We start from the raw sequence: 18,326 nt of genomic DNA, 5'->3' as shown, positions 1-18,326 counted from the left end.
TGGAACAGCAATGATATTTGATTTCTGAGATTGGGTGGAGATGGTTGAACTGTGAGGATATTTGGGCTCTGAGAATGGTAGAGAATGGGGAACACTGAGGATATTTGTTTTGTGAGACTGGGTGGAGATGGTTGAACTGTGAGGATATTTGGGCTCTCATACTGGTGGAGATGCTCTGTGAATGGGAATAAAACCAGGCAAATGGTGTCCATTTCTAATTCAGTCCAGACTTGGAATATTTTTCTCAGCTCTGGCTGCCTCATTCGGGGAAGGATGTGTAAGCTTAAGGCAGGGTGCACAGGAGATTTATCAGAATGCTGCCTGGATTAGACAGCATGTCTTATGAGATAGTTTGAGCAAGTCAGATCTTTTCAGTTTGGAGTGAAGGGGGATGAGATATGCCTTGATTGAGGTGCACAAGATGATAAGAGACATACAGACAGCAGGATACTTTTCCCAGGGGAGAAATGCCAATACGAGGAGCCATAATTTTAAAGTATTTGGAGGATAGTATTGGTGGAAATGTCCAAGGTCAGTTTTTTCTTTACACAGAGTGGTGGGTGTGGGGAATGTCCTGCCGGGGGTGGTGGTAGAGGTAGTTTTACTGGGGACTTTTAAGAGATTCTTAGATATGCATGCAGATGTAAAAAAAATGGAAGGTTATTTAAGAAGGAAGGGTTAGATTAATCTTAGAATAGGTTAATGGGTCAGCACGGTATCATGGGCCAAAGGGCCTGTTTTGAGCCATAGTGTTCTCCTGTGGGACAGAGTGAAGTCATGCACTTTGGAAAGAGGAACATGAGTGGATCTGAGGGAGGTTTGGAGAGATCTACATGCTCTAATGCTTGAACATTCAGACATTAGCAGACAGGTACAGCAGGTGGTTAGGAGGCATCAAAGTCACATTTGTGGTTGCCATTTGCACAGGTGCAAAGAAAAACCTGCATTGCAGTTACAGCATCAGATAAGAAATATTCACAAGAAAAACATATCGAAATAGATTACAAACACAAGTGTTTCTGCAGCTGCTGGAAATCTGAAGAAACACAGACACAATGCTGCCGAAGTGCTGAGTTCCTCCACCATTTTGTGTGTGTTGAATCAGAGATTAGCTTTCTTTGTCACCTGTGCACTGGACATACAGTGAAGTACACCACTTGTGTCAGCAAGCAACACAGTCGGAGGATGTGCTGTAGTCAGCCGACAAGTGTCAGCTTCCTTCCAACAGCTTCACCGCAGGCCCACAGCTTCCTCACCCCGACCCATACATCTTCAGAATCTTCCTTCCAGCAGCTTCACAGCAGGCCCACAGCTTCCTCACCCAAACCCATACATCTTCAGAATCTTCCTTCCAGCAGCTTCACAGCAGGCCCACAGCTTCCTCACCCAAACCCATTCATCTTCAGAATCTTCCTTCCAGCAGCTTCACAGCAGGCCCACAGCTTCCTCACCCAAACCCATACATCTTCAGAATCTTCCTTCCAGCAGCTTCACAGCAGGCCCACAGCTTCCTTGCCCTGACCCATACATTGTCAGAATCTTCCTTCCAGCAGCTTCACCGCAGGCCCACATCTTCCTCACCCAAACCCATTCATCTTTAGAATCTTCCTTCCAGCAGCTTCACAGCAGGCCCACAGCTTCCTCGTCCGAACCCATTCATCTTCAGAATCTTCCTTCCAGCAGCTTCACTGCAGGCCCACAGCTTCCTCACCCAAACCCATTCATCTTCAGAATCTTCCTTCCAGCAGCTTCACAGCAGGCCCACAGCTTCCTCACCCCGACCCATTCATCTTCAGAATCTTCCTTCCAGCAGTTTCACAGCAGGCCCACAGCTTCCTCACCCAAACCCATTCATCTTCAGAATCTTCCTTCCAGCAGTTTCACCGCAAGCCCACAGCTTCCTCACCCCGACCCATACATCGTCAGAATCTTCCTTCCAGCAGCTTCACAGCAGGCCCACAGCTTCCTCACCCAAACCCATTCATCTTCAGAATCTTCCTTCCAGCAGCTTCACAGCAGGCCCACAGCTTCCTCACCCAAACCCATTCATCTTCAGAATCTTCCTTCCAGCAGCTTCACAGCAGGCCCACAGCTTCCTCACCCCGACCCATACATCGTCAGAATCTTCCTTCCAGCAGCTTCACAGCAGGCCCACAGCTTCCTCACCCAAACCCATTCATCTTCAGAATCTTCCTTCCAGCAGCTTCACAGCAGGCCCACAGCTTCCTCACCCAAACCCATTCATCTTCAGAATCTTCCTTCCAGCAGCTTCACAGCAAGCCCACAGCTTCCTCACCCAAACCCATTCATCTTCAGAATCTTCCTTCCAGCAGCTTCACAGCAAGCCCACAGCTTCCTCACCCTGACCCATTCATCTTCAGAATCTTCCTTCCAGCAGCTTCACAGCAGGCCCACAGCTTCCTCACCCAAACCCATTCATCTTCAGAATCTTCCTTCCAGCAGCTTCACAGCAAGCCCACAGCTTCCTCACCCAAACCCATTCATCTTCAGAATCTTCCTTCCAGCAGCTTCACAGCAAGCCCACAGCTTCCTCACCCTGACCCATTCATCTTCAGAATCTTCCTTCCAGCAGCTTCACAGCAGGCCCACAGTTTCCTCGCCCAAACCCATACACCTTCAGAATCTTCCTTCCAGCAGCTTCACAGCAGGCCCACAGCTTCCTCGCCCAAACCCATTCATCTTCAGAATCTTCCTTCCAGCAGCTTCACTGCAGGCCCACAGCTTCCTCACCCAAACCCATTCATCTTCAGAATCTTCCTTCCAGCAGCTTCACTGCAGGCCCACAGCTTCCTCACCCAAACCCATTCATCTTCAGAATTTTCCTTCCAGCAGCTTCACAGCAGGCCCACAGCTTCCTCACCCAAACCCATTCATCTTCAGAATCTTCCTTCCAGCAGCTTCACTGCAGGCCCACAGCTTCCTCACCCAAACCCATTCATCTTCAGAATCTTCCTTCCAGCAGCTTCACTGCAGGCCCACAGCTTCCTCACCCAAACCCATTCATCTTCAGAATCTTCCTTCCAGCAGCTTCACAGCAGGCCCACAGCTTCCTCACCCAAACCCATTCATCTTCAGAATCTTCCTTCCAGCAGCTTCACAGCAGGCCCACAGCTTCCTCGCCCAAACCCATTCATCTTCAGAATCTTCCTTCCAGCAGCTTCACTGCAGGCCCACAGCTTTCTCGCCCAAACCCATTCATCTTCAGAATCTTCCTTCCAGCAGCTTCACAGCAGGCCCACAGCTTCCTCACCCTGACCCATTCATTTTCAGAATCTTCCTTCCAGCAGCTTCACAGCAGGCCCACAGCTTCCTCACCCAAACCCATACACCTTCAGAATCTTCCTTCCAGCAGCTTCACAGCAGGCCCACAGCTTCCTCGCCCAAACCCATTCATCTTCAGAATCTTCCTTCCAGCAGCTTCACAGCAGGCCCACAGCTTCCTCACCCAAACCCATTCATCTTCAGAATCTTCCTTCCAGCAGCTTCACTGCAGGCCCACAGCTTCCTCACCCAAACCCATTCATCTTCAGAATCTTCCTTCCAGCAGCTTCACTGCAGGCCCACAGCTTCCTCACCCAAACCCATTCATCTTCAGAATCTTCCTTCCAGCAGCTTCACAGCAGGCCCACAGCTTCCTCGCCCAAACCCATACATCTTCAGAATGTGGAAGGAAGTCCTTGTGGTCACAGGGAGAGTGTACAAACTCATTGCGGACAGCGGAGAGAATTAGACCTTGGCCACTAGTGTCGTTACGCTAACTGCTACATTTCCATGCTGCCAGGAATAAACTGTGCATAAATTTTTGAAGAAAGCACAATTAGAACAAAGAAAAAAGTGTATTTTGGTGTAGAGTGGTGGGAGGAACAGAGATAGTTTCAATGTCTTGAAAAAGAAGATGTAGATTCAAGATCAGAGGCTGGACATTTAAAATTGAGCAGTGTAGAAATTTCTTCTGTTGGAGGGAGGTAAATCTTTGGAATTCTCTGCCCCTAGGAGGGTGAAGGCTGGATCATTGAAGATACTTAAGGTGTAGATGGATAAGTATTTGTAACATCACAGAGGAGGAGGTGAGGCTGATATATATCAGCCGTTATCATTCTCAGTGCTGGGGTAGGCTTGAGGGCGAAATGGCCTAACACCTGTCCCTATTCTCATGTTTCTCCCTCCCCTTCTCCATTCCATTCTCCTGTGATCTATCTGTGCTTAAAAACCTCTTCGGCAGCATCTCATCAAAGATTTAGACCATAAGGTATAGGAGCAGAATTAGACCCATTGAGTCTGCTTTGTCATTTGATCGTGGCTGATGTATTGTCCCTCTCAACCCTACTCTCCTGTCTTCTCCCTTTTTCCTTTGGCACCCTAACTAATCAAGAACCTATCAACCTCTGACTTAAATATACCCAATGACTTGGCCACAGCCGTCAGTGGCAATTACTTCCACAGATTCACTACCCTCAGCTCCATTCTAAATAGAATTCCCTCTACTCTGAGGGTGTGCCCTCTTGTCTTAGGCTCCACTATGGGAAACATCCTCTCCACATTTACCCTGTCTAGGGCCTTTCAATATTCAACAGATTTCAGTGAGGTTCCCCCTCATTCTTCTAAATCCCAGTGAGTACAATCCCAAAGCTACCAGACCCTCCTCATATGTTAACCCCTTCATTCCGAGGTCAGTATCATGAAGCTTCTCTTGATCATCTCCAATGCCAACATATCCTTTCTTAGATAAGCGGACCAGAGCTGCTCACAGTACCTTGACATTCATTTTCTTGGAGGAAAATAAAGGAATTTATGAAACTTTTGAGGAGGTTACAAGAGGATGCAGTGGATTTTGTATATTTGGACTTTCAGAAGGCCTTTGACAAGGTGTCACACATGAGGCTGCTTACCAAATTAGGAGCCCATGGTATTACAGGAAAGTTACTAAGATGGTTAGAGCATTGGCTGATTGGTAGGAGGCAGCGAGTGGGAATAAAAGGATCCTTGTCTGGTTGGCTGTCAGTGATTACTGGTGTTATGCAGAGGTCAGTGTTAGGACCACTTCTTTTTATGCTGTATAGAAATGATTCAGATGATGGAATAGATGATTTTGTTGCCAAGTTTGCAAGTGAAATGAAGATTGGTGGAGGGGCAGGTAGTGTTGAGGAAACAGGTAGGATGCAGAAGGACTTAGACAGATTAGGAGAATGGACAAGAAAGTGGCAAATGAAATACCATGTTAGAAAATTCATGGCCATGCACTTTGGTAGTAGAAATAAATGTGCGGACTATTTTCTAAATGGGGAGAAAATCCAAAAATCTGACATGCAAAGGTACTTGGGAGTTCATGTACAGAACACCCTAAAGGTTAACTTGCAGGTTGAGTCAGTGGTGAGGAAGGCAAATGCAATGTTAGCAATCATTTCTAGAGGTCTAGAATTTAAGAGCAAGGATGTGATGCTGAGGCTTTATAAAGCACTGGTGAGACCTCACCTTCAGTATTGTGAACAGTTTTGGGCTCCTCATCTTAGAATAGATGTGTTGGCATTGGAGTAGGTCCAGGGGAGGTTCACAAGGATGATTCCAGGAATGAAAGGGTTATCATAGGAGGGAAATTTGATGGCTCTGGGTCTGTACTCACTGGAATTCAGAAGGATGAGGAGGGATCTCATTGAAACCTTTCAAATGTTGAAAGGCCTAGGCAGAGTAGATGTGGAAAGGATGTTTCCCATGGTGGGAGAGTCTAGGACAAGAGGGCACAGCCTCAGGATAGAGGGGCGTCCATTCAAAACAGAGATGCGGAGAAATTTATTTAGCCAAAGGGTGGTGAATTTGTGGAATGCAGCTGTGAAGGCCAGGTTGTTGGGTGCATTTAAGGCAAAGATTGATAGGTTCTTGATTGGACATGGTCTCAAAGGTTTTGGAGAGGAGGCCAGGAACTGGGGTTGAGGAGGAGATAGAAAAAAAGGATCAGCCATGATTGAACAATGGAGTAGACTCGATGGGCCAGATGGCTTAATTCTGCTCCTATGTCTTATGGTGCTATGGTCTAAAAATTATACATAAATAAAGACTGACAACCCACCAAAGTGCAAAGAAGACAAGTTGTGCAAATAAAAAACAAAATAATCCTGAGAAAATGAGCTGATGACTACTTGAATGTAAGTCTGAAGGTAGTCCAGGTGAAATGCTGTGTGCGGTGGTGAGGACAGGCTTAATTCCGGCTCTCTGCTTCCATTGCAGGTCCCAAGGTCCAGCTGGTGGGACCCCAGTTGCCTGAAGATGAATCTGAATCCTCCTTGGATGACCCTTCTGAAGACAAAGGAAAGGCGAGGTCCTCACTGCCCAAGGAATTCCAGGTTTTGCTGTTTTATTCCCAACTACCAACAACTGCAACATTTTAGCTCTAGGGAATAAAGTCCTAACCTATTCGCCCTTTCCCTATAATTCAGGTCATTAAGTCCTGGTAACATCCTTTAAATTTTCTCTGCATTCTCTCAATCTTATTGACATCTCTCCAAGAGGTAAGTGATCAGAACCTCACACAACACTCCAAATTAGGCCTCACCAACATCTTACACAATTTCAACATAACATCCCAAACCCTGTACTCAACACTTTGATTTATGAAGGCCAGATGCCCAAAACATTCTTTAAGATCTTATCTACCAATGATGCCACTTTCAATTAATTATGGATCTGTATTCCCAGATCCCTCTGTTCTACCACAGAGAGAGTAAGCCTTGCTGCTCACTGTGAAAGATCTACCCTGATCAGTCCTACTGAAGTGAAACACCTCACATTAAATTCCATCTGCCATTGTTCAGCCCATTTTCCCAGCAGGTCCAAATCCCGCTGCAATCTTTAATTGTCTTCCTCGCTGTCCACTACAACCCCCAATCTTGATGTCATCTGTAAATTTGCTGATCCAATTTATTATTGGGTGACTCTAGTGCCCTAACCAAACCAAGACTCTGCAGCTTGCCCACTTGTTGGCACTCAAACCCTGACCTATGACCTCATGTGTTTGTGTCTCTCTTTCAGGAAGGCGAAAGGAAGCAGAGGAAGGCGCGAAATGATGCCCTCCAGAAGCTGAAACAAGAGGAAGTGAAACGACTCTACAGAGCACAGGTACAACATAGAACATACAAACGGGTCTTTCCCTTCCCTTGTTGTCTCACAGATACTGGGCCTTCACTTTCCCTCGTCGTCTCACAGACACTGGGCCTTTCCCTTCTCTCGTCGTCTCACAGACACTGGGCCTTATCCTTCCCTTGTCGTCTCACAGACACTGGGCCTTTCCCTTCTCTTGTCGTCTCACAGACACTTGGCCTTCACTTTCCCTCATCGTCTCACAGACACTGGGCCTTTCCCTTCCCCTCGTCGTCTCACAGACACTGGGCCTTTACCTTCCCTCGTCGTCTCACAGACACTGGGCCTTTCCCTTCCCCTCGTCGTCTCACAGACACTGGGCCTTTACCTTCCCTCGTCGTCTCACAGACACTGGGCCTTTCCCTTCCCCTCGTCGTCTCACAGACACTGGGCCTTTCCCTTCTCTTGTCGTCTCACAGACACTTGGCCTTCACTTTCCCTCACAGACACTGGGCCTTTCCCTTCCCCTCGTCGTCTCACAGACACTGGGCCTTTACCTTCCCTCGTCGTCTCACAGACACTGGGCCTTTCCCTTCTCTTGTCGTCTCACAGACACTTGGCCTTCACTTTCCCTCATCATCTCACAGACACTGGACCTTTCCCTTCCCCTCGTCGTCTCACAGACACTGGGCCTTTACCTTCCCTTGTCATCTCACAGACACTGGGCCTTCACTTTCCCTCGTCGTCTCACAGAAACTGGGCCTTTATCTTCCCTCGTCGTGTCACAGACACTGGGACCTTGCCTTCCCTGGTCTTTGGTTATCATGCCTCCTGTCCATACACAACTGCGCTCCCAGAACTCACAAACAACTCACTGACCTGGAGGTCCCAGCCCTCGTCCTTGACAAAGGAGGGTTGGATGGTGTACGTGGATAGAACTGTACAAGATGATGAGACACATATGGTGGATAGCTAGTAACATTTTCCCAGGTTGCAAATGACTAAATCAAGAAGGCATAATTTTGAGGTGATTGCAGGAGATTGTTGGGGAGAAATCAGAGCTTGTTTTTTTAACAGAGTGGTGGGTGTGTAATGGTTGAGAAAGATATATTTGGGACATTTAAGAGACACTTTGATAGGGACATGGATGATAGAAAAATGGACTATATAGGGGGAGGGTTAGATGGGTCTAACCATTGGATAGAAGTGGGTTCATAGGTTGGCACAACATTGTGGGCTGAAGGTCCAGTACTGTGCTCTGACGTTCTATGTTCTAAGTATAACGCTATCACAGCACCAATTCGTCAACACACACAAAATGCTGGAGGAACTCAGTAGGTCAGGCAGCATCTATGAAGAAGGATTAACAGTCAATGTTTTTGTCTCTCCGAGCCTGAAAGAAAAGGAAGGGGGAAGATGACGGAACAAAACAGTGGGGAAGGGGAAGGAAGATAGCTAGAAGGTAATAGGGGAACACCAGGTGGGTAGGAAAGATAAAGGGCTGGAGAAGAAGGAATCTGATAGGAGAGGAGAGAGGACCATAGGAGTAAGGGAAGGAAGAGGGGACCCAGGGGGGAAGTGGTAAGTGGCCAAGGTGGGAAAGTAGAACAGGGGAGTGGAAGGGAATTTATTTTTTTTTACTGTAAGGAGAAATCGATGATCATGCCATCAGATTGGAGGCCACCCAGTTGGAATGTAAGGTGTTGCTGCTCAACCCTGTGGGTGGCCTCATTGTGGCACAGGGGAGGCCGTGATCAACATGTTGGAGCAGTACCAATGAGTAAATTAATTGGTCATTGTAAATTGACCTTCTTTAGGCTTGGGTTAAAGAGTTGGGTTGGTGGACACTGTGGCTCATTGGGCAGGAAGGGCCTGTACCGCTCTGTATCTCTAATTAGATGTAATTAATATTTGACTCTCTCACTGTTTAAAAGCATTCCTCTACCACAGTGGATGTCCTCAATTTTCCAACTAAAGGATAAAGTTTAAATTTTTTTGTCACAAGTATATTGAAACACTCAGCTTAACAGAAACGACAAACTTGTATATATTACACTTGACCCCTGTTACCTTGACATTGCTCTAAGTTGATGAGTGTCTCTGCAATGACCAAGGGCAGATGGGTATCATGTCCTCCCAGCTCGTTCTCAATACACAGCCACCTTTCACCTCCACTCCAATTAGTGATCGAACTGTGTTTTATCATCTCTTCAGCGGTATCTTATCATAGATTTAGACCATAAAACATAGGAGCAGAATTAGACCATTTGGCCCAATGAGTCTGCTCCACTATTTGATCATGGCTGATTTATTATCCTTCTCAAACTTATTCTCCTGCCTTTTCCTGTAATCTTTGATGTCCTGACTAATCAATCCCCACCTTAAGTATACACAATGACTTGGCCTTCGCAGACAACTTTGTCAATAAATTCCATAGCTTCACCACCTTCTGGCTAAAGAAATTCCTCCTCATCTCTGTTCTAAATTGTCGTCCATTGGTTCAAAGAATGTGTGCTCTTATCTGGGACTCCCCCACTATAAAAGACATCCTCTCCACATCCACTCTTTCAATATTTGATAGGTTTCAATGAGATCCCGCCCCCCCACTTCTTCTAAACTCCAGCGAGTACAAGCCCAGTGCCATCAAATGCTCCTCATACATTAACTCTCCCATGTCCACTCTATCTAGGCCTTTTACTGAATCTCCAAACAAATCACATTCCCTCTAACAACAACACACACAAAATGCTGGTGGAACACAGCAGACTAGGCAGTGTCTATAGGAGAAGCACTGTCGACGTTTTGGGCTGAGACCTTCCTCGTGTTTGCTCTTTACATTCCCTCTAATTTGTTTTCCTCATTATATTCTCAATAAAAATACTCCAACAGGTTTTCTCAAACATGTTTTCCATTCCAGAGGTAGCAACACAAGCGGATAGGGTGGTGTGGAAGGCGGGCAGCAGGCTCGTCTTCATTCATCAGAACATGGCGAAGTAGAGTTGGGAAGTCAAGTTGCATCTGCATGAACGGTTGCTTAGGCCATATTTGCAGTGTTGGGGTCAGTTCTGGTCACTCCATTATCGGGAGGATGAGGAGGCTTTGGAGAGTTCACCAGTGTGCTGCCTGGATCAGAGAGCACGAGCTTGGACAAACTTGTTGACTCTCTCTGCCCTCCCCCTTTGCTAGATCGTTCAGCGTCAGTTGCAGGAGGTGGAGGAGAAGCAGCGACTACTGGAGGAACGCGGCGTGTTGCTGGAGAAAGCTCTTCGCGGCGAGTCAGGTAGTTATCGTTGCCTACAGTCTGGGCTGTGGGCATTGCCTACAAGTTTGGCTTTTAATGTCCAATTGCACATTGGTTATTTTCGTGTACACTCAGTGGCCACGTTATTAGGTACCTCCTGTCGTAGCGCGTGATTAATTGAGTTACTGTCACCTTCCTGTCAGCTTGGACCAGACTGGCCATTTTTTCCTGTCGCCTCTTATTCTCGCCAGCAGAACTGCCACTCACTGGATGTTTTTTGTTTCTCGCACCATTCTCTGTAAACTCCGGAGAATCAGAATCAGGTTCATTATCACCGACATGTGTCGTGCAGGTTGTTAGCAGCAGCAGTACAATGCACTAAGTAATATAGAAATAGATACTTAAGTGAATCAATGACAGTATACGTGTATTGAATAGATTAAAAATCATGCAAAAACAGAAATAATATATATTAAAAAGTGAGGTAGTGTTCATGGGTTCAATGTCCATTTAGGAATTGGATGGCAGAGGGGAAGAAGCTGTTCCTGAATCACTGAGTGTGTGCCTTCAGGCTTCTGTACCTCCTACCTGATGGTAATAGTGAGAAAAAGGCATGCCCTGGGTGCTGGAGGTCCTTAATAATGGACACTGCCTTTCTGAGACACCGCTCCCTAAAGATGTCCTGGGTACTTTGTAGACTAAATTTACAACCTCCTGTAGCTTCTTTTGGCCCTGAGTAGTAGCCCCCTCACCACCCCCCCCCCCCCCCCCCGTACCAGACAGTGATGCAGCCTGTCAGAATGCTCTCCACGGTACAGCTATAGAAGTTTTTGAGTGTATTTGTTGACATACCAAATATCTTCAAACTTCTAATGAAGTATAGTCACTGTCTTGCCTTCTTTATAGTTGTATTGATATATTGGGACCAGGTTAGGTCCTCAGAGATCTTGACATCCAGGAACTTGAAGCTGCTCACTCTCTCCACTTCTGATCCCTCTATGAGGATTGGTATGTGTTCCTTCATCTCACCCTTCCTGAAGTCCACAATCAGCTCTTTCGTCTTACAGATGTTGAGTGCCAGGTTGTTGCTGTGACACCACTCCACTAGTTGACAAATCTCACTCCTGTACGCCCTCTCGTCTCCACCTGAGATTCTACCAACAATGGTTGTACTGTCAGCAAATTTGTGGATGGTATTTGAGCTATGCCTAGCCACACAGTCATGTGTATAGAGAGAGTAGAGCAGTGGGCTAAGCACACACCCCTGAGGTGCGCCAGTGTTGATCGTCAGTGAGGAGGAGATATTATCACCAATCCGCACAGACTGTGGTCTTCCAGTTAGAAGGTCGAGAATCCAGTTGCAGAGGGAGGTACAGATTCTGTAACTTATCAATCAGGATTCTGGGAATAATAGTGTTAAATGCTGAGCTATAGTTGATGAACCGCATCCTGACATAGGTGGTCTAAGGCCATGTGAAGAGCCATTGAGATTGCATCTGCCGTTGACCTATTGAGATGTAGACAAATCACTATGGGTCCAGGTCCTTACTGAGGCAGGAGTTCAGTCTAGTCATGACCAACCTCTCAAAGCATTTCAATGTGAGTGCTACCGGACAATAGAGCAGTTTCTGAGATTCTCAAACCACCCCATCTGGCACCAACAATCATTCCACGGTCAAAGTCACTTAGATCACATTTCCTCCCCATTCTGATGTTTGGTCTGAACAACAACTGAACCTCTTGACCATGTCTGCATACCTTTATGCATTGAGATGCTGCTATGTGATTAGCTAATTAGATATTTATATTAACGAGCAGGTGTACAGGCATACCTAATGAAGTGGCCACTGTGTGTAGTTTATGTAACTATATATGTCTGTCTTTGTTTATGTATAGTTTTTTTGTAAATTCTATTGTACTTCATTTTCCTGTGAACTCCAGAAGATGAATCTCAGGGTAGTATATGGTGATGTATACAGGCAAACACGAGGAAATCTGCAGATGCTGGAAATTCAAGCAACACACACAAAATGCTGGTGGAACACAGCAGGCCAGGCAGCATCTGTAGGGAGAAGCGCTGTCGATGTTTTGAGCCGAGACCCCAGCATTGTGGTTGTGTTGTATGGTGATGTATATGTACTTTGGTAATATATTTTACTTTGAGTCCTAACTGGTGTGTTGGGGATGGCAAAACAGCTGAGAGATCTCCTGTGAACACTTTAGAGGGCAGTTGAGGGATAAATGCATCAGCATGGGACTGGAGTCACGTGAAAAGATCAATTTTGTTTATTATTTGCTTGAAGGATGTGGGCTTTGCAGACTGAGCCAGCATTTTATTGCCCCTTGAGAAGGTGGTGATGAGCTGTCGCTGTATTCCTGGGTACATACACAACTCTGTTGGGGAGGGAGTTCCAGGGTTTTGACCCAATGACAGTGATGTTCGTCTCAAAGTGTGTCCTTAGGAATGGCCATCAGACTTCACAGAAAAACTTCACGTTCAAGTTTAATTGCCGTCCAACCATACACATGAATACAGCCAAACAAGTCAGCATTTCTCTAGGGTCAAGGTGTAAATGACAGGACCAACAGGAACACACAATTGCGATAGCAGTAAAACATACAATTACAAAAAAATAATAAAGTAATAATGATATAGCCCAGGGCCCTGAGTGGCACGGCCTGTAGATTGATGGTGCGTGCATGGTGTCCTGGAGCCATGTTTCTGTAAGAACAAGCCTGCAGCAGTTGCTCATCTTGTGCAAATGCAGCTATACATTCAAACTGGAATCAGTTTATTATTGTCACATGTACGGAGATACAGTGAAAAGCTTGTCTTGCATACTGTCCATACACACAGTGGATTGAGCTATAATATTGTAAAACGATAACAGAATGCAGAATAATGTATAACAGTAAAGAGAAAGTGCAGTGCAGATAGACAACAAGGTGCAAGGTCATAATGAAGTAGATTGTGAGGTCAAGAGCCCAGCTTATCATACTAGGGAACTATTCAATAGTCTTATAACAGCAGAGTAGAGGTTGTCCTTGAGCTTGGTGGTATGCGCTTTCAGACTTTTGTATCTTCTGCCTGCTAAAAGAGGGAGGAGGGGAAGAGAGAATGTCCATATGCTCAGATATCCAGACTCTGCAAAGTTCTGCCTCTGTATTGCTCTGGAACTGAAGGGTAGGGTTTGTCTGGTCCTCAGTCTTTTAAAGGCAGAGGAGGTGGAGTATGCTTTATGATTAATTCATCGTGGTGCACGGACATGGTGGTTCCTCTCAGTCCACCTCACCTCACCTGGAACATCTAGAGGTCAAACGTCTTCCAGTTTATCTGCCGAGGGAGCTTTTTGCCATCATCCTGCTAGAGATGTACATTCCACCTCAGGCCAGCGTCAGGCAGACACTGGAGGAGCTGAGCAATGTAATCAGCGAGCTGATGTCATCCCTAACTTTGCTAGGGATTTCAACCAGGCCAGCTTGAAGAAATCCCTGAACAACGAGCAGCAACATATCACCTGAGGAGCCAACATGCTTGACCACCATCAATAACTCTTAACATGCCATTCCACATCCACAGTATGGAAAGTCCAATCACCTGGCTGTACTTCTACACCCAGCACATAGGCAGAGACTAGACCACACCACCAATGGTCAGAACCAAGATGGTATGGCCTGAAATGCCAACTGTACTGTTTTCCATAGATGCTGCCTGGCCTACTGAGTTCCTCCGGCATCTTGTGTGTGTTGCCAAGAAGGTATGGTCAAGGAAGGCAGAAGAATGCTTACAGGACTGCTTTGAGATGGTGGACTGGACAATATTCACAGATACATCTTCAAATCTGAATGAATACGCACAGTTGTCACCAACTTCACCAAGACCTGTATGGATGAGCATGTACCTTCAAGAACACATTAACGTATGCCAACCAGATGCTGTGAATAAACTGGGAGATTTGTAGGCTGCTGAGGGCTAGGTCTGTGGTAATCAAGGCCAGTGACCCAGAACTATACAGGAATCCAGGTATGACCGACAGAAGGCTATTTTAAGGGTGAGGAAACAACTCCAATTGAAGTGAGAGATGCAATTGGATGCACATCAGCTCTGGCAGGGTTTACAGGCCATTACTTCCTACAAAGCAAAACCTACCACCGTGAATGACAGGGGTATTTCACTCCCAGAAGAGCACAACAGCCTTTCTGCTTGCTTTGAAAGGGAGAATAAATCTCCACCTGTGCAAACCCCTGCAGCATCCGGTGACCCTGAGACCTGTGGCTTGGAAACTGACATCAGAACATCAGGCCCTGATGGTGTATCTGGTAGGGCTCTGAGAACCTGGAGGGAGTGTCCAAGGGTATCTTCAATCTCTCACTGCTGCATTCAGAGCTTCCCACCTGCTTCAAAAGGCTGTCAATCATACCAGTGTCTAAGAAGAGCAGCATAAGCTGCCTCAACGGCTGTCGTCCAGTGGCACTCACATTCACTGTGATGAAGTACTTTGAGAGGTTGGTTATAGCCAGAATCAACTTCTGCCTAAGCAAGGACCTGGACCTACTGCAGTTTGCCTATCATCACACTAGGTCTACAGCAGATGTAATCTCTCTGGTTCACCACTGGGCCTTGGATCACCTGGACAATAGTAATACCCACGTCAGGCTGCTGTTTATTGATTACAGCTCAGTGTTCAACAGCATCAGACCCTCAATTCTAATCAACAAACTCCAAATCCCAGGCCTCTGTACCTCGCTCTGCAACTGGATCCTTGACTTTCTCACCGGAAGACCACAGTCTGTGTGGATTGAAAATAACTTTCCATTTTTGCTGATAATCAGCACTGGCAAACCTCAAGGATGTGTGCTTAGCCCACTGCTCTCCTCTCTAAACCATGATTCTATGGCTGGGCACAGCTCAAACGGTGTCTATAAATTTGATGATAACACTATTGCCGACAGAATTTCAGATGATGATGAGGAAGTGTACAGGAACAAGGTAGACCAGCTGATTGAGCAGTGTTGCAGCAACAACCTTGCACTCATCATTAGTAAATTCAAGGAATTGATTGTGGACTTCAGGAAGGAGAAATTGAGAGAATACCCATCACACCTCATTGCCCTGTGCTCCAGGGAAATGAAGTCCTAACCTAAGCAATTCAGATCTACAAATCCTGGCAACATCCTTGTTAAATTTTATTTGTACCCTTAAAAGCTTATTGATATTCTTCTTGCATGGGAAGTGTGCAAGACAAGATCCTGGTATAGATGACAATAATAAACCAATTAATTTACCCTGAGAGAGGTAGCCCACCCCCACCATGTCCAATCCCTTCCTAGGATTCTACAGAACTGCTCCTTGTTTCTTTTGAGTACATCAACGTGGAACCATCTCTCAGCTTTCAGCAGACACCCTTTCACCTTCATGCTGGGTTTCCAGCAGTGGAAGTGAACAGTATCTATTCTTCTACCCCCAGCGTAATGCCACACATTCCGACTTTAGTCAGAACTCTACCACAGCCAAGGCTTTTGCAGGTTGCTATGACTACTGAAAGCCTGAGGCTAACTGTTAACAAGTGCAGTTACAATAGTGACACACTATAATAACTTGCTTCCATCAAGGTCATTTAATATAGCTTTCAACTCTTTAAATGTTGAATCTTGTAATATCATTTTTCAGCCTCTAACAGCTATGAGAGTCTCATACTACAGGAGAGAAATCTTCTCCACTTATCTTGATATTACCTGGAATGTCATAACTCTACAATTACTGTGTCAATCAATGATTTACGAGTTTCAGCCCTGTATTCTTCAGCTTTGCGAGTTCCAGCCTTGCCACACCTATGTCCTGTGGACAATTCTGGTCAAACAGTAGGAAGTTGGGATGACTACTATCCTATTATACTGCTGGTGTTCAAGGCTGTAATGAAGGACCTCTCTTTCTGTCCTTGATTCCGGAAACCAATTTTGGTCTTGGTCTTGGTGATGTTCACGGCTTCCTTCATCATGTCTGTAGCTTCCTCTTGGTTTTCACTACTGATGGCCGTGCAGGCCCAGGTGGAAACTCGGGAATACCATCACCCTCAGGTGTAGAAGGGTTCTTCATTGCTGTTTCCGTAACAATTTTGCTTGACCAGTCAGAGTTGTTAGCCCTGAGCTGAACCCCCAAACCTGGAGGACCACTCTTAGTCTGGCCTCTACCCTTTGACCTGCTTGGCATGGGTGACGCTACCAAGAGCCAAAGCATAAAGCCCTGACTCCAGCCAGCAGAGCTCTCTGGGCCATTGAGGCATGCAAGCCTCCAAACCACGACAAGATTTCAGTTCTCTTGGAGGAAGGATGGGATGAGGCTGGGATCAATCCCAAACACTGGTTTTGTCTGTACAGTTTCACTCTGTGGCTGTTGGAGATTTTCCCTGAGTTCTCCCATCTTCCCACCCCACATCCCAAAGGCATGGAGTGTGTACATGTTAGAGAATAGTACAACATGGAAGGCGGCCATTCGACCCATCTGATCCATGCCAACCACGATGCCCATCTAAGCTCGTTCCATTTGCCATAAGACCATAGTTTGTTTAGACAACAGGAGCAGACTTAGGCCATTCAGTCCATCAAGACTTTTCCACCATTCCATCATGCTAATTTATTATCACCCTCAAGCCCATTTTCCAATCTTCTCCCCATAACATTTGAAGCGCTTACTAATCAAAAACCTATCATCCTCCGATTTACATTTACCAAATGACTTAGCCTCCACAGCCATCTGTGGCAATGAACTCCACAGATTCACCACCCTCTGTCTAAAGAAATAGCTCCTCATCTCTGTTATAAATGGACATCACTCTATTCTGAGGCTGTGCCCTCTGGTCCTGCTGATTTCCTCCAGCATTCAAAAGCTCAAATTTCAAAGTAAGTTTATTATCGAAGTACATATACATCACCATATACAACCCTGAGATTCATTTTCTTGTGGACATACTGAATTAATCCATAGAATAATAACCATAACAGAATCAATGAAAGACCACTGAAGCAGGGCTTTCAATCAGAGTGTGCTTGAAAGTGAGTCCATAGGCTGTGGGAACACTTCAATGATGAGGCAAGTGAAGTTGAGTGAAGTTACCCCTTTGAAACATAGAAACATAGAAAACATGCAGCGCAATACGGGCTCTTTGGCCAACAAAGTTGTGCCGAACGTGTCTCTACCTTAGAACTACCTAGGCTTTACCCATGGCCCTCTATTTTTCTAAGCTCCATGTAGCCATCCAGGAGTCTCTGAAAAGATCCTATTGTTTCCGCCTCCACCACCGCCACCGGCAGCCATTCTGAGGCTCTTGTACCTTTTTCCTGATGGCAGCAGCAAGAAGAGAGCATGTCCCGAGTAGTGGGGGTCCTTGATGGGTCTGTCTGTGTTGCTCTGGATTTCCAACATCTATAGAATCTCTTGTGTTAATGGCTGATTTCAATAATGTTGCCGGCTCTGGTAGAAATCAGTTTATCCACTGAAATTTTGACTTCATTGGCTGGAGAAAAATTTGGTTACTGAATAATCAGAAACATTCCCTTTTTAAATTTTAATATGTATTTTTCCATGTGGTTGTAAAGTGCTTTTTTAATAGCTTAAAGTGGCCATATCAGTTCCCATGGGGACCACTACTAGTCAGTAAATAACAAGAAAAGATTTGCAACTCATGCAATAACATGCATTCATGTACAGCTTTAAATAATAAAATATCCCAGACTGCTGAGACGGAGAGTGATACTACAAAAACTTCACCCATAAGCAGGAGCTTGATGAAAGGGGGAAAGAGAATCTTAAAGGGGGAAAGAGGATCTTAAATGAGGAAAGATGAAAAGTTTAAGAAAGGAGTTTTTTCTCAGTGTATTTAGTGATACAGCGTGGAACAGGCCTTTCCAGCTCAAGAACCTCTCTACCCAGCAACCCACTGATTCAACCTGAGCCTAATCACAGGACAACTTACAATGGCCAATTAACCTACCA

The 18,326-nt window shown here is 45.8% G+C and overlaps 1 protein-coding gene across 6 annotated transcripts in view; it reads left to right on the top strand.

Moving 5' to 3' along the window:
* The window catches only part of LOC132397426 (F-actin-monooxygenase MICAL2-like), a 301,318-nt gene that overhangs the window by 270,516 nt on the left and 12,476 nt on the right, over positions 1 to 18,326 (top strand). For all 6 annotated transcript variants that reach the window (XM_059976204.1, XM_059976203.1, XM_059976205.1 and 3 more), the window contains 3 exons: positions 6,244 to 6,359; positions 7,045 to 7,131; positions 10,279 to 10,372. In XM_059976204.1, coding sequence (XP_059832187.1) covers positions 6,244 to 6,359; positions 7,045 to 7,131; positions 10,279 to 10,372 — 297 coding nt within the window. The remainder of the gene's footprint in view (positions 1 to 6,243; positions 6,360 to 7,044; positions 7,132 to 10,278; positions 10,373 to 18,326) is intronic.

Source organism: Hypanus sabinus, chromosome 7 (genome assembly GCF_030144855.1).
Source record: "Hypanus sabinus isolate sHypSab1 chromosome 7, sHypSab1.hap1, whole genome shotgun sequence".
Taxonomy (NCBI): domain Eukaryota; kingdom Metazoa; phylum Chordata; class Chondrichthyes; order Myliobatiformes; family Dasyatidae; genus Hypanus; species Hypanus sabinus.
This window is presented reverse-complemented; position numbering and strand designations above follow the sequence as displayed.